The sequence below is a fragment of the Bufo bufo genome, chromosome 7 (genome assembly GCF_905171765.1).
Source record: "Bufo bufo chromosome 7, aBufBuf1.1, whole genome shotgun sequence".
Taxonomy (NCBI): Eukaryota; Metazoa; Chordata; class Amphibia; order Anura; family Bufonidae; genus Bufo; species Bufo bufo.
In genome coordinates, this window is record NC_053395.1 from 1,192,486 (window position 1) to 1,208,148 (window position 15,663).

General features: G+C 55.7%; 2 protein-coding genes across 2 annotated transcripts in view; one reads left to right on the top strand and one right to left on the bottom strand.

The window, feature by feature from the left end:
• The window catches only part of LOC121008516 (TBC1 domain family member 10B-like), a 959,042-nt gene that overhangs the window by 435,382 nt on the left and 507,997 nt on the right, over positions 1-15,663 (top strand). The gene's annotated exons all lie outside the window — the stretch shown is intronic.
• The window catches only part of LOC121008991 (Snf2 related CREBBP activator protein), a 58,012-nt gene continuing 43,120 nt past the window's right edge, over positions 772-15,663 (bottom strand). The window contains 24 exon segments of the mRNA XM_040441851.1: positions 772-3,439; positions 3,528-3,611; positions 3,689-3,850; positions 4,201-4,326; positions 4,580-4,694; positions 4,774-4,970; positions 5,057-5,226; positions 9,855-10,057; positions 10,135-10,349; positions 10,435-10,966; positions 11,000-12,443; positions 12,600-12,677; positions 12,744-12,899; positions 12,902-13,642; positions 13,718-13,876; positions 13,952-14,161; positions 14,237-14,401; positions 14,484-14,597; positions 14,716-14,867; positions 14,948-15,021; positions 15,023-15,118; positions 15,213-15,275; positions 15,277-15,399; positions 15,484-15,617. Of these exon segments, the coding sequence (XP_040297785.1) occupies positions 1,112-3,439; positions 3,528-3,611; positions 3,689-3,850; positions 4,201-4,326; positions 4,580-4,694; positions 4,774-4,970; positions 5,057-5,226; positions 9,855-10,057; positions 10,135-10,349; positions 10,435-10,966; positions 11,000-12,443; positions 12,600-12,677; positions 12,744-12,899; positions 12,902-13,642; positions 13,718-13,876; positions 13,952-14,161; positions 14,237-14,401; positions 14,484-14,597; positions 14,716-14,867; positions 14,948-15,021; positions 15,023-15,118; positions 15,213-15,275; positions 15,277-15,399; positions 15,484-15,617 (7,841 nt within the window). The 3' untranslated portion in view covers positions 772-1,111.

Genomic DNA, 15,663 nt, shown 5'->3' on the forward strand with positions numbered 1-15,663 from the left:
TACTCGCTGCTACCCTCTACTGGTAGAGCAGCAGAACATGCTCTGCTTTGTGGCAGATGTTTTATTCAATTGAAAAAGCTACAACTAAGTTACGTAAAGTGACGTGGATTACAGAATTAAAGCTACTAGAGGACTGCAGAACGGTGACAATGAATTCTGCATGAGACGAAGAGGACGGGCAACATCAGGACTAAGACAATGCAGAGCGACACGCAAAGATGCCGAATATTATGATGGGAATCTATCATGAAGATTACTGCTGCATCTCCTGCTAAGAATGTTCCACCAAATGCTGCTCCAACTGTACCACACATTTTACAGGAGTTTTTCAAGCTCTGGATAATTCGGACCTATAGGTTATTATTATCACATTTAATCAATAAGGGTCTGACACCCCATACGCCCTCTTACCAGATTCCTCACAGCTCCATTCGAGGTGCAGTGGTTTTGCTGGGTTACAGTCACTGTAGAGGGAGCCCAGCTCCAGTAACCCTGGAAAACCCCATGTGCTGCACCCCCTGCCGCCCTATAGTCTGACGAGTCTCAGGAAGCAATGACAGCACAGCTTCTCCTAAATACTGCACCCCCACCATGTGGCACCCAATCAGCACTCGACAAAGGCCGTTAGGAAGGCGACACTATCAACTTTATTCCAGTGACACAACAGACCATGTGCACTGCCAGATCTAGCGATCAGACTGATCTTTTCCCCTTAGCAAGATACGGACGCCATCAAATCACCCCAACAGAGGAGCCTCGGCACGCACAACGCACTTTACTCAACACTTTATTTTCATGAAAGAAATACAGAAACTTCTGTAGAAACAAGTCCAGAGCTTCAACACCGAGCTGCCGTGACACCTAATACTACAGGGCCTGACAAACCAGAGCACGGGGGGGCGAACAAAGTGCCTGATCCACTGCAATGAAATGAAGTCCCGTCCTCTTGCATAGATTGTGATTCTCAGCATCAGGGCTGCAGTTACACAGCCACCACTCAAACTGGGTGTGTGGGGGTCAATCACTGGGGCCCCATCTCCTGTTGCCCAAATTATTTGCCACGGAGGCTTCTCACCAAAAGAAACGCACTGTCACTCCCAAGTGCATTGCCTCACGTTTTGGCCTTTCTGCCTCTGTGGCTATTGGGGGAATTAAGGAGAGGGGAACGTGATGAGCGAGTATTACTGGCAGGGTTGGCAGTAAGGGAGCTACGCAGAACACGTTCTGCAGGGGGACAAGGGCGCTTCTTGCTCTCACTGGAGCTGCCATGTGGAGAGGACGACGATGGGCTGGGAGAACTCACACTAGGAGGCTTCCGTTTTTTAGTGGGGGGGTTTTCCTGGAAAGGAGCAGGGCGGGGAGACCGTCCACGGGGGGATTTGGAAGATACGGCAGAAGTCTGTAAAACTGCAGTAGGCATCTGGCTTGTGGTCGGTAGTCTAGTCCTGGCACTACGCGTCAGCGGCAACCTAACAGTGACCTCCTCATCAGAGGAGTCATTGGTGTCTCCAAGGGAGGAGGAGTTCTGCTCCTTCATTTCCAGGGTTTCTGCAATAAGTGGTTTGCATTTCCTCTGTAGAGAAGTCCTTGTGACTTGGGGACTGGGAGATCTTTCTGGAGAACTGTCTAACACGTCAAGTAACATAGGACTGGAGTGGACATTAAACACAGGGCGAGACTTGGGTGGGCGGCCACGTTTACGCTTTGGTGGGGACACAGGCTCCTCAACACCACTGCTGCTTGTGCCATCAGCGGGCACCATGGGAATGTTGGAAGATACAATGGGAATGATGGAATCAGAAGTGGGACCAGTAAATGACAATTCATTCTGTTTGTGGTCAGGTTTTCTGAGGGCAGATAACGAAGTGCGATTCGCTTGTTTTGTGTCCAACTCCTGAATGTCAGATGCAGAGTCTCTGCGATAAGATTTAGGTGGAGTAACATCAAACTGTTCTTCACATTTATTAGAGGATAACAGCGAAGCAACAAATGAGGGCTCTTCGTGTGCTTTGGGGCATGTCAATGAAGCAACAACGGGAGGCGATTCTAGTCTTTTGGGTGACAAAGGGGTGGCAACAATAGGAGACCCTTCGCGCCTTTTAGGGGGTCGTCCTCTCTTTCTTTTCTCAATAGGGGATCCACTTTCACTGTCAGAATTTACCTTAAAGGAACTATTTGGACTGCCGGGTGTCTGGACTACCACAGACCTAGTTACCAAATCCATTGTACCCCCTTGAGAAGCAGTGCCAAGGTCCGTAGAAATGTGGAGAGTGGAGTCCACAGGGGGCACATCAATAGGGACACTGACTGGTGATATGTCTGCTCCTGCTTTTCGGGGTCTCCCTCTTTTTCGCTTTGGTGGAGGGCTCCCTGTCTCAGAAGTCTCTTCAGATAAGCGATCATGGAAAGGGCTATGAGGACCAGGTATATCAGGACTCTGACAGTCATTTTCAGTGCCTGACTGATGCACCCGTCCTTTGCTTTGGCGGCGAGGTGTGGGAAGCCGTTCTTGTACCACAGTAACGAGACGTCCTGGCAGCCGTCTCAACACTTTTGCGGTGGGTGAGGCCTCCGTAGCCCCAGCAAGTGTAATCTCACAATCTGCATAGACTTTCCTACGAGGTGGCGCGGGGCTGCCCGGCACGGACCTCAGGGGGCTGCCCGGCACGGACCTCAGGGGGCTGCCCGGCACGGACCTCAGGGGGCTGCCCGGCACGGACCTCAGGGGGCTGCCCGGCACGGACCTCACGGGGCTGCCCGGCACGGACCTCACGGGGCTGCCCGGCACGGACCTCACGGGGCTGCCCGGCACGGACCTCACGGGGCTGCCCGGCACGGACCTCACGGGGCTGCCCGGCACGGACCTCACGGGGCTGCCCGGCACGGACCTCACGGGGCTGCCCGGCACGGACCTCACGGGGCTGCCCGGCACGGACCTCACGGGGCTGCCCGGCACGGACCTCACGGCTGTATCTGCTACATTTTCTGTCACAAGGACCTCAGTATCTTCCTTCTCAGGTTTATTTTCAGGAATGGTGTCCTCCTCAGACAAACCACTAGGAAGCAACGTAGTGGATAGTGGGTCCATGGTAGGTGTCTGGATGACTGTGGTCTCTGGGCTTGGACAGGCAGCATCTGGTTCTGGAGTGGCTTGATTGCTCTGTGTGGGGGATAGACTACTATGCATAACCTCCTTTTCCAGGGATGGAGGTGCAATGTCTGGAATGGCTGGGCTCTCTGTCTGGTCCACACTTTCTGCTGGCTTGCTTCCTCTTAGCCTTTCACTCATGCGGACCCCAACACGTTCCGTGGTTCTGCTTGGCACTGGAGTCTTCAATTTCCGATTTCTCCTGGTTTCTTCATCCCATTTTTCTTCTGTCATCAGTCCTACCTCATCTTTAGCAAGAAAAAGGTCTTTACGGGCAGCTTCTACCTGCTCCTGAGGAGAAAGAGGAAACCATCAGAATATTAGGGAGAGCAGGAGAAGTCTGGCCAGTGAGATGGAGACGAGCCACACAGTCACCTACCTCTGCCTGTTTCAGCTCCTCTTTACTGATTTCTTCTAATGAAGCCTCCAGATAGTACATGGCATACCTCTCAATTGGCGTCAGCTGTCGGGGGACATTCAAATGTTAATGCTCACAACCTCTGACACTCGGTATCCCCATGCTGTCATTTGTCCTCTTACCTGTTCCACTAGAGCGGATATTTCCTGCTCAGCACGGCTCTGTTCTTCTTCTTCTGGATCCAAAGGAACGTTTTCATTAAACTCTGCAAGATCTGCAACCTGCTCCGCACGAACCAGAGAGGCAGCCAGAGTGTCCTCTTCGTCCTCGGCACCACACAGCGCCTGCAGAAGGCATAAACACAAAGGGCATTGAGTGAGTGAACACCAGCCAAAATTCAAAGCCAAGTGCAGCGCTCATGCCAGTCCCACAGAAGTGAACTGACTGGTGGTCACACCCATTTAACTGGGCACTGGGGCACTTTTAATCAACTGTAGGTCAGGGTTCGGCTTACTCTAGAACAATAAAGGCTGTGCCCAATTAGCTGCTATGGGCATGAAGGCCATAAGGATGTTGAGGCTGCCCCAAGCCCCCCCCCCCCCCCCGCATAACACAGCAAATGAAGAGCGACAGTCTACAACCTCAACCCACAGACAAGATACAGGATGGAGAAGGAGCAGCACTGTGGCAGTACCTGTTCCAGTATATGCGCTTGCCGAGATGTTGCCCCATCTTCTGTACTATGGTCTGGGGATGCATTGCGCACTTCAGCTTCTTTCCGAGATGTATCCTCCATGTCAAACAGCTCCCTGATTGATTGCTAGAAAGGAAGAAAGACGGTAATCCAGCCTGTCCAAGCCACAGACAAGGCAGTGAAGGTGTTCTGCTGATCCCAATCCCACTATATCATAGGTATATGCACAGGCTAACTACAAGTACACAGAAGGAAGCCACACGAGCGGCAACAGGTTCTCTCAATGGCCAAGTACAAAACTATAAGAGGAGCAGAGTGAGGATGTCCATGGAGGGCAGCCACTAATCCCCCATCGAGAGGAGCAGGGAGTGTGCGCTACCTGTTTGAAGTAAGCAGTCGTGAAGTTCCCCCCCTCGATGGCCATGTCCCCCAACAAGCGCTTTTGCTGGGCTTTCTTCAGAATGTTTTCTTCAACCGTTCGCTCACTGACCAGCCTGCGAGAAGATGAGACAGCAGATGCAGAAGCAGCATACAGACAGTGACAGGACTGAGGGAGAGGGTTGCATGACGCACCTGTATATGTGCACATCCCGTGTCTGCCCAATGCGGTGACAGCGGTCCTGCGCTTGTGCATCCATTGTGGGATTCCAGTCACTGTCATAGAAGATAACAGTGTCGGCCCCCGTCAGGTTCACTCCTACCCCTCCACTGCGGGTAGAGAGAATGAAGCAGAAAATGCGCTTGTCCATGTTAAACCGTTCCATCAGCACCTGGAAGTGAGAAGAGGAATGGCGTTACAATGGCGGCACACTACTCCACAGCGTCTAGCTTCACACTACAGTTATGGCCACGTTACCTGTCTCTGCTCCACACGTGTTGAGCCATCAAGGCGCAGATAAATATGTCCGTGATAATTCAGGAACTGCTCCAGGACATCTAACATTCGTGTCATCTGCGTGAATAAGAGAACACGGTGGCCGCCGGATTTCAGCTGACGCAGCAGACGGTCCATGGTTTGTAGCTTTCCTGCAGAGAATGATACTCATGTGAGGATCCTTCTGCAGTCTCACAGCTCAACCCTATATGCCTGAGGCTCCCACCTCTTGGAGGTGGCCTGTGACCATCACCTTACTTCTATGTAGGAAGGCTGTGAGCATGCTCTGTGACATGTGCAGGGAGGGGGAGGAGGTGGCCTGTGACCATCACCTTACTTCTATGTAGGAAGGCTGTGAGCATGCTCTGTGACATGTGCAGGGAGGGGGAGGAGGTGGCCTGTGACCATCACCTTACTTCTATGTAAGAAGGCTGTGGGCATGCTCTGTGACATGTGCAGGGAGGGGGAGGAGGTGGCCTGTGACATCACCTTACTTCTATGTAAGAATGCTGTGGGCATGCTCTGTGACATGGGCAGGGAGGGGGAGGAGGAGGCCTGTGACCATCACCTTACTTCTATGTAAGAAGGCTGCGGGCATGCTCTGTGACATGTGCAGGGAGGGGGAGGAGGAGGCCTGTGACCATCACCTTACTTCTATGTAAGAAGGCTGCGGGCATGCTCTGTGACATGGGCAGGGAGGGGGAGGAGGTGGCCTGTGACCATCACCTTACTTCTATGTAAGAAGGCTGCGGGCATGCTCTGTGACATGGGCAGGGGGGGGGAGGGGGTGGCCTGTGACCATCACCTTACTTCTATGTAAGAAGGCTGCGGGCATGCTCTGTGACATGGGCAGGGAGGGGGAGGAGGAGGCCTGTGACCATCACCTTACTTCTATGTAAGAAGGCTGTGGGCATGCTCTGTGACATGGGCAGGGAGGGGGAGGAGGTGGCCTGTGACCATCACCTTACTTCTATGTAAGAAGGCTGCGGGCATGCTCTGTGACATGTGCAGGGAGGGGGAGGAGGAGGCCTGTGACCATCACCTTACTTCTATGTAAGAAGGCTGTGGGCATGCTCTGTGACATGTGCAGGGAGGGGGAGGAGGTGGCCTGTGACCATCACCTTACTTCTATGTAAGAAGGCTGTGGGCATGCTCTGTGACATGTGCAGGGAGGGGGAGGAGGTGGCCTGTGACCATCACCTTACTTCTATGTAAGAAGGCTGTGGGCATGCTCTGTGACATGGGCAGGGAGGGGGAGGAGGTGGCCTGTGACATCACCTTACTTCTATGTAAGAAGGCTGTGGGCATGCTCTGTGACATGGGCAGGGAGGGGGAGGAGGTGGCCTGTGACCATCACCTTACTTCTATGTAAGAAGGCTGTGGGCATGCTCTGTGACATGGGCAGGGAGGGGGAGGAGGTGGCCTGTGACATCACCTTACTTCTATGTAAGAAGGCTGTGGGCATGCTCTGTGACATGTGCAGGGAGGGGGAGGAGGAGGCCTGTGACCATCACCTTATTTACTTCTATGTAAGAAGGCTGTGGGCATGCTCTGTGACATGTGCAGGGAGGGGGAGGAGGTGGCCTGTGACCATCACCTTACTTCTATGTAAGAAGGCTGTGGGCATGCTCTGTGACATGGGCAGGGAGGGGGAGGAGGTGGCCTGTGACCATCACCTTACTTCTATGTAAGAATGCTGTGGGCATGCTCTGTGACATGGGCAGGGAGGGGGAGGAGGTGGCCTGTGACATCACCTTACTTCTATGTAAGAAGGCTGTGGGCATGCTCTGTGACATGTGCAGGGAGGGGGAGGAGGTGGCCTGTGACCATCACCTTACTTCTATGTAAGAAGGCTGTGGGCATGCTCTGTGACATGGGCAGGGAGGGGGAGGAGGTGGCCTGTGACCATCACCTTACTTCTATGTAAGAAGGCTGCGGGCATGCTCTGTGACATGAGCAGGGGGGGGGAGGGGGTGGCCCGGGACCATCACCTTACTTCTATGTAAGAAGGCTGTGGGCATGCTCTGTGACATGGGCAGGGAGGGGGAGGAGGAGGCCTGTGACCATCACCTTACTTCTATGTAAGAAGGCTGCGGGCATGCTCTGTGACATGAGCAGGGAGGGGGAGGAGGTGGCCTGTGACCATCACCTTACTTCTATGTAAGAATGCTGTGGGCATGCTCTGTGACATGGGCAGGGAGGGGGAGGAGGAGGCCTGTGACCATCACCTTACTTCTATGTAAGAAGGCTGCGGGCATGCTCTGTGACATGTGCAGGGAGGGGGAGGAGGTGGCCTGTGACCATCACCTTACTTCTATGTAAGAATGCTGTGGGCATGCTCTGTGACATGGGCAGGGAGGGGGAGGAGGAGGCCTGTGACCATCACCTTACTTCTATGTAAGAAGGCTGCGGGCATGCTCTGTGACATGTGCAGGGAGGGGGAGGAGGTGGCCTGTGACATCACCTTACTTCTATGTAAGAAGGCTGTGGGCATGCTCTGTGACATGTGCAGGGAGGGGGAGGAGGTGGCCTGTGACATCACCTTACTTCTATGTAAGAAGGCTGTGGGCATGCTCTGTGACATGGGCAGGGAGGGGGAGGAGGTGGCCTGTGACCATCACCTTACTTCTATGTAAGAAGGCTGTGGGCATGCTCTGTGACATGGGCAGGGAGGGGGAGGAGGTGGCCTGTGACCATCACCTTACTTCTATGTAAGAAGGCTGTGGGCATGCTCTGTGACATGTGCAGGGAGGGGGAGGAGGTGGCCTGTGACCATCACCTTACTTCTATGTAAGAAGGCTGTGGGCATGCTCTGTGACATGTGCAGGGAGGGGGAGGAGGTGGCCTGTGACCATCACCTTACTTCTATGTAAGAAGGCTGTGGGCATGCTCTGTGACATGGGCAGGGAGGGGGAGGAGGTGGCCTGTGACATCACCTTACTTCTATGTAAGAATGCTGTGGGCATGCTCTGTGACATGGGCAGGGAGGGGGAGGAGGTGGCCTGTGACATCACCTTACTTCTATGTAAGAAGGCTGTGGGCATGCTCTGTGACATGTGCAGGGAGGGGGAGGAGGTGGCCTGTGACATCACCTTACTTCTATGTAAGAAGGCTGTGAGCATGCTCTGTGACATGTGCAGGGAGGGGGAGGAGGTGGCCTGTGACATCACCTTACTTCTATGTAAGAAGGCTGTGGGCATGCTCTGTGACATGTGCAGGGAGGGGGAGGAGGTGGCCTGTGACATCACCTTACTTCTATGTAAGAAGGCTGTGGGCATGCTCTGTGACATGGGCAGGGAGGGGGAGGAGGTGCCCTGTGACATCACCTTACTTCTATGTAAGAAGGCTGTGGGCATGCTCTGTGACATGGGCAGGGAGGGGGAGGAGGTGCCCTGTGACATCACCTTACTTCTATGTAAGAAGGCTGTGGGCATGCTCTGTGACATGTGCAGGGAGGGGGAGGAGGTGGCCTGTGACCATCACCTTACTTCTATGTAAGAAGGCTGTGGGCATGCTCTGTGACATGTGCAGGGAGGGGGAGGAGGTGGCCTGTGACCATCACCTTACTTCTATGTAAGAAGGCTGTGGGCATGCTCTGTGACATGTGCAGGGAGGGGGAGGAGGTGGCCTGTGACCATCACCTTACTTCTATGTAAGAAGGCTGTGGGCATGCTCTGTGACATGTGCAGGGAAAAGGTGACAAGTCCTTATTCCCTAGTGTTACTGGTGGATCCTCAATTATAAACTTTGTAATGGAGGGGTTACCTCTTATAATCCTGCCAGTGATTATATTGAAATGACTGATGACAAGTGTCGGCTTGAAAACTAAGATGACAAGGTAATGTAAAAATCTTGGTGTTAAACAGGTCACTTTCTGGCTGTACCTCCCCTTTAAAGCAGAGAACTGCACAAGGGATCGTCTGACAACAAAAAACATTTGTAAACCCAACTAAATCCTTTCCACCACCAGTGGCACTCGCAAGGTGAATGTCGGGCCTATAAAGCCGCTACCGGCTGTATTACACAGCTAAGACTTTAACCCCTTAGTGACCACGGCATCTGTGCAGTGCTCTACTAATGGTGAAAGAAACAACTCCCCGCATGAGGAGACTGCGCAAGCCAAGGGCCTCTTAAGCCTCAGCCGCCTGCCTAACCCTAGACTTCTATGGGCAGCATGTGCGTCTCTCCTCTCCATAGACTTCTATGGGCAGCATGTGCGTCTCTCCTCTCCATAGACTTCTATGGGCAGCATGTGCGTCTCTCCTCTCCATAGACTTCTATGGGCAGCATGTGCGTCTCTCCTCTCCATAGACTTCTATGGGCAGCATGTGCGTCTCTCCTCTCCATAGACTTCTATGGGCAGCATGTGCGTCTCTCCTCTCCATAGACTTCTATGGGCAGCATGTGCGTCTCTCCTCTCCATAGACTTCTATGGGCAGCATGTGCGTCTCCCTGAACCCCCTCCATATAGACTTGTTTTGGAAGCATGTAAAGGGATTCTTCAGTGTGTGGACAGTCCGTTTTGGTTCCTCAAGGCAAGTGTGGGAGGTGAAGCATACTTCTGATAAGATAACGTATATTATAAAGTTTCCTTATACTCACCCATACTATTGACATTTTGTTGAAAGGTTAGCAAAAGGTACTTGTGTTATACTGCCATGTCAGCAGAAAAATAAAAGCCACGGCCCTTAGAAGGCGTGGATGAAAAGAGCAAGGTCTGTCCCGTGGGGGTCTGGTTTCCCCCAACAGCACCCTGATCCCCTAGGTTACAATCACTCACCACAGTCATATTGTATGAGGCGAAGATCAGGAAACTGGGTCCTCATATTGGAGATGATGCGATGAAGGCAGCGGGTGTGTGGGGTCAGCTCCCAGGACAGTCTATCTTTGAAGACGGACTCTTCCAGGACCAAAGAGGGTGGAGGGTGAGAGGTGTGGAGAGTGATCTGTGGGGCCTCCACAGGAGGCATAGCAAATATAAACCTAGGAAAGCAAACAGATGCAGATGAGGCAGAGAGCGGGGCTGTTCACAAGCCCCCGTCACGCACCGTGTAACCCACCTCTCGATGATGGCCGCCAGCTGCTCCAAGCGCTGCTGTGCACTGAAGCTGCATCTACCTAAAGCATCAGTCTGCTGGGCGGTGGGCTGCACGGTGCAGAATCGGAGAACCTCTGTCCCATAGACTGGAGCCAAGCTGCTTCTCCTCTCATTCAGATGAAAGATCCTTTCCAGTCGCTCCAATTTCTGTTTTCGACGCCGTTCCTCTAGCGGCTCCTGCCCAGTGATCACAGCCAGTAATTACATGTCCCCCAACCAGTATGATGCCCCCATCCACTACAATGAGGCAGGTTTCACTTACCAAGTAGAATGGAGACCGAGGGGGAGGTGGCAGCTGACGTCGGAGTCTCAAACACGTTGATACCACCTCGTGGTGCAATGGTCGGAGGTGGTCTCCTTCCACTGTGATGTCAGACTCTGCAGTGGAGCCTATGGTTACACTAACTGGTGGTGGGTCAGCCACAGAGAGGGACAGAAATGGCTCCTGTGCACTAGCTGGGAGAGTGGCCAGTGTGGACTTTGTATCTGCTTTGAGGGCAGTGGGGGATACACTACTTTCGGCGGCAATGATGGGCACTGGTTTAGGTGAATCCGCGGGATGCAGGGGAGGGGGCACCGGGGCAGAGGGTAAGGGAATGTGAGAATGTGCAGAAACCCCCGAGGAAAGGGAAGCAGTAGTCAAAGTCAGGGGAGCAGAAAACGAGATAACCAGGGGCTGGGTGGCTAAAGGAGGCGGCAGCAGAGAGGTGGAGTCCGCGAGGGGAGATGACCGATCGGAGGCTGGAGCAGGGACCAGTAACAGAGAGGCTGGATCGAAGGAAGACGCCGGCATCGACGACACAGGAGCTGGTGTGGAGGCTGGCATTGAGGGCATGGACGCTGGTGTAGATGGAGCCAAACAGGGCTGTGGAGCTGGAATCCTGAGAGACAAACAAGGTAGAGGAGATGATCCAGAACTGACGGGCCGCAGAGATGCCACTAATGGAGACACATCAGCTGGCTCCAAAGCACAAGGCAAGGTGACCTGGGACTCAGCTGGCAGCGGAGCCGGGGCATCAGCTGCTACAGAGGGCACCCTGGTTATCTTGGTCACCACAGCAGACACAGGGGAAGAGGTGGCCGAGAGCTGAGAAGAGACTACTGAACTGACAGAACCGCAGGTGGTAAATGTAAGTGAGGTAGCCGGTGCAGAGCTCCGCAGGGATGCCAGGGCGAAGGGAGAAGGTAGCAATATGGAATGTGAGGAGACCGGGTCACAAGATGATGCGGCAGCGGCCAACAACGATGTCTGAGACAAGGCCAGCACGTGAGATGACTGGGCAGTGGACGTGGAAGGGGCAGATGTGGCGCTCACTATAGGGGCGGGCACCCTGGCAGCTGACAGAAGGGGCACAGTGCTGGAGGCAGACAACAAAGGCATGGGAGAAGAGGCTACAGACGGCAATTTAAGAGACGTGTTAAGTACCAAAGGTGGCACAGAGTCAGATGGAGAGGCTTCGAGCAGAGGCACCGAGGCAGAATCTGAGGCCAGTAACCCAGCTGTGGCCGTTAATAAGGTAGCGGGAGCTGGGGCAGACAGCACAGGGAAGGGGGCGGCCGCAGGAGCTGGGGCAGACAGCACAGGGAAGGGGGCGGCCGCAGGAGCTGGGGCAGTCAACACAGGGAAGGGGGCGGCCGCAGGAGCCGGGGCAGTCAGCACAGGGAAGGGGGCGGCCGCAGGAGCTGGGGCAGACAGCACAGGGAAGGGGGCGGCCGCAGGAGCCGGGGCAGTCAGCACAGGGAAGGGGGCGGCCGCGGAAGCCGGGGCAGTCAGCACAGGGAAGGGGGCGGCCGCGGAAGCCGGGGCAGTCAGCACAGGGAAGGGGGCGGCCGCGGAAGTCGGGGCAGACAGCACAGGGAAGGGGGCGGCCGCGGAAGCCGGGGCAGTCAGCACAGGGAAGGGGGCGGCCGCGGAAGCCGGGGCAGTCAGCACAGGGAAGGCGGCGGCCGCGGGAGCCAGGGCAGACAGCACAGGGAAGGGGGCGGCCGCAGGAGCCGGGGCAGTCAGCACAGGAAAGGGGGCGGCCGCGGAAGCCGGGGCAGTCAGCACAGGAAAGGGGGCGGCCGCGGAAGTCGGGGCAGTCAGCACAGGAAAGGGGGCGGCCGCGGAAGTCGGGGCAGTCAGCACAGGAAAGGGGGCGGCCGCGGAAGTCAGCACAGGAAAGGGGGCGGCCGCGGAAGTCGGGGCAGACAGCAGAGGAAAGGGGGCGGCTGCGGAAGTCGGGGCAGACAGCACAGGAAAGGGGGCGGCCGCAGGAATTGGCATAGACTGCACGGGAAGGGGAGTACCCGCAGGAGCCGGGGCAGTCAGCACGGAGAAGGGGGTGGCCACGGAAGCTGGGACAGACGGCACAGGGAAGGGGGCGGCCACGGAAGTCGGGGCAGACAGCACAGGAAAGGGGGCGGCCACGGAAGTTGGGGCAGACAGCACAGGGAAGGGGGCGGCCGCAGGAGCCGGGGCAGACAGCACAGGGAAGGGGGCGGCCGCGGGAATTGGCATAGACTGCACGGGAAGGGGAGTACCCGCAGGAGCAGACAGCATGGGCACGCCTGCAGGATTCAGGGCAGACCGCACAGGTATGGGAGGAGCGGTGGTCGGAGCTGACAGATTACCAGGACCTGGTACGGGCATTAAAGGTGACTGAGTAGACACGACTGTCCGCGGGGGCTGGGATGAAGTCTCAGGCAGCGAAGCAGAAAATGAACTATGGGTGTTGGGGGACACGGTCAGCGGAGCTGTAAACGAGACTGGCGCTGCCAGTAAGGGTATAGAGGCAGACACTGAGGCGGGCACTGGGGTGGGGTGTACAGGACAGGGCTGGGCCCACTGTTGCTGGAAGGGAGAGCAGAGAGTGTAAGCAGAGATACTGGACTGGTGAGGAAACGAGCCGGGATAGGGTAAGAGCTGGACACCGTGGTGGCAGAGGGGTTTGCCAGAAGAGCAGGCACTAAACTCAGGTTGTATGTGGGGGTGGCAGCAGCCATTTTGGGGAGGCTAGGAGTTGGAGAAGGAGGGTTTGGGATGAGATTGACATACAGGGCACCGTCTGCAGCTGTGGTGGAGGCTGGGACAGAGGTACAATTACCATTTTGTACAGATTGTACGTCTAGGGGGCTACCAGCGCCATCTGGAGCGTGCCCCAGTTTTAAGGCAGCAGGACAAGGTGCCATTTCTGTAGCTCCGGCTAGTGTGGAGGTGCAGTTGGTGATGTGGCTGGCAGTAGGAGAGCAGTTGGGAAGTGCAGGGCTCTGCGTGTGCCTAGGAGGCGGCGAGTGGTGGTTGGTCAGCTGCACAGCTGCAGAAGTGGTCAAGAGCCGCAGAGCTACACTGGACACAGCAGGGCCCGGGGACTCCTCCATACTAGGCTGCCCAGGACTGGGGGAGGGGAGCCTGGCAGTCAGCGTTGGGCTGGACATCATAAGCAGAGGGCTGGTGGTCAGAGTCAGGGTGGAGGTGGAAACAACTGGAGCTGCAGAAAAAGACAAGTGCTAGTCAGGCTTCAGTTCACCCAGCAGCCCACAACGTCTGGGGGCCCACAACACACCTGCTCGCTGCTCGCCAGGTCCCTCGCGCTCTGTAGAAGGGCCAGGAACAACTCTGAGAAGAGGACGCATAGGGGGCCCAACAGGATGGCGCTGAGGAGCTGCTGGAACCTCTCTGCTAGATTGTCTCACCACAATCTTCACCACACCCGTGGCTGGCGCTATGAAAAAGAAAGAGCAAGTGAAAGGATCCTGGCCTGTGCAGGAGGAGAGCGTGCCTGGGAGCGGACACTCACCTTGGCCAGGAGAAGGCAGCGTGTGCTGGAGAGACTGCACCGACAGCGCCTGGACCCCAATCTGCCCCTGGGCACTGTTCTGCACCAACTGAGGAACTGGCTGGGCAGGCGATGCTGCCTGCTGTGCCAAGGCTTGGATGAGAGCGAGCTGCGCCGGCTGGCTGAGCAGATGATGTTGGCCACCAGACGAGACGAGGTGAAGCACATTACCTGTGACACAACACAATCAGCTGCCGCAGAGCAACGAGACCCACTGGGCACGGCTACAAACATCTGCAAGCTTACCCTGCATGGGCCGCGGCTGAGCCACTCCGAGGGGCCGCACCGGAGCACCAGTCAATGTCAGTTTGGTGCCCTGCAGCTGCAGAGTGAGAGGCTTTGTGACAGACTGACTCTGAAGGGGGCGTCCACCGAGTGCTGCCAACTGTGCCAGGCTAATTACTTCTCCGGCTAAGAAACAAACAAGTCCAGCGTTATAAAGAAGAGCAGTAAGCGGATCCACAGCAAGGGCACCATCATCACAGCTACTCACAGGGCAGCCGCGCCTGCATGTCGGGGGTCAGTATGAGCCTCTGGGGGGCGCTGCACACAGACTGAGCGCTCTGGAACGGAACAGACCTCCCTGCCGCCGTTGGACACCGGGGTCACACACGTGCTAACTGGATAGGACCTGCACGGGGAGCGGAGCTGAAACATGAATTACACAATGGTCACCAACAGCCGAGGTAAAGCACAGCGAGCCTCAGGAGCACAACTCCTCTCACCCTTCGGCACAGGTATGGGCGGTGGAGTCAGAGGACCAGCGATCGGGGCCACTGGCTGGGGGGCGGGGAGCACATCCGGAGACTTCCGCATGGGCTGAGAATTGTTGACTACAACGACAGAGCGCGATTCGGACTTAACAGGCGGCAGCATTCTGGAGGGAAGAGAAGTCGGTCAGGTGAGCAGAAAGGAGGTGACGTACAAGACGCCGACACGCAGACCAGCGTAACGCACCTGTTCACCTTCATCTTGAGTGGCCGCGGTCTAGGAGGCGGCTCCGGTGATTCTGAAATCTCTTGGATCAGGGGGGCGCGACTGCTTGTAGTGGGGCAGGAAAACATCCCGCTCATATCGACTTACCTGCCCCTCCATGTTAATGAGGTCAAACAAAGACATGTCTATATGCTGGGGAGACAGAGGGAGAGACCATTGTAGCCCCCCCAAAACTCTCGCACCTCATATAGCTAGACATCAGCCCCCCTCTGGGCCCTGTACCTGCCTCGAGTGGGTGGCGCTGCCGAGCATGAAGAACCAAGGAAGGGACCGTATAGCAGATGCCGCTTGGTGATAAAGGGCGAGTGGATCGGGCGCGGGTCAAACAGATTGGGATGATTACACACTTTGCGGAGCTGCATGAGGATGTTGATGACACTCATGAAATGGCCGCTGGCCAGAGTCTCCGCGTCCTACGGAAAGAGAATGAAGACTGAATGGTCACTCTACTGTGGTAGGTCACGCAGCAGGCCAGTATATGGGGGGCCCTCGATTACTCACGCTGCTTGTGCCATGAAGTCATCGTACAGGAAGCGTTGTCGCTTGGACAGGCGACAGTAGATAACATGCTCGTATTTTTTGGGCATCTGCTTCTCCACATCCTGCTTAATCCTGCGGAGGAGGAAAAGGCCTTAACACCCTGTGGACGAGACGGGAAGAGCTAAGCACGCCATGTC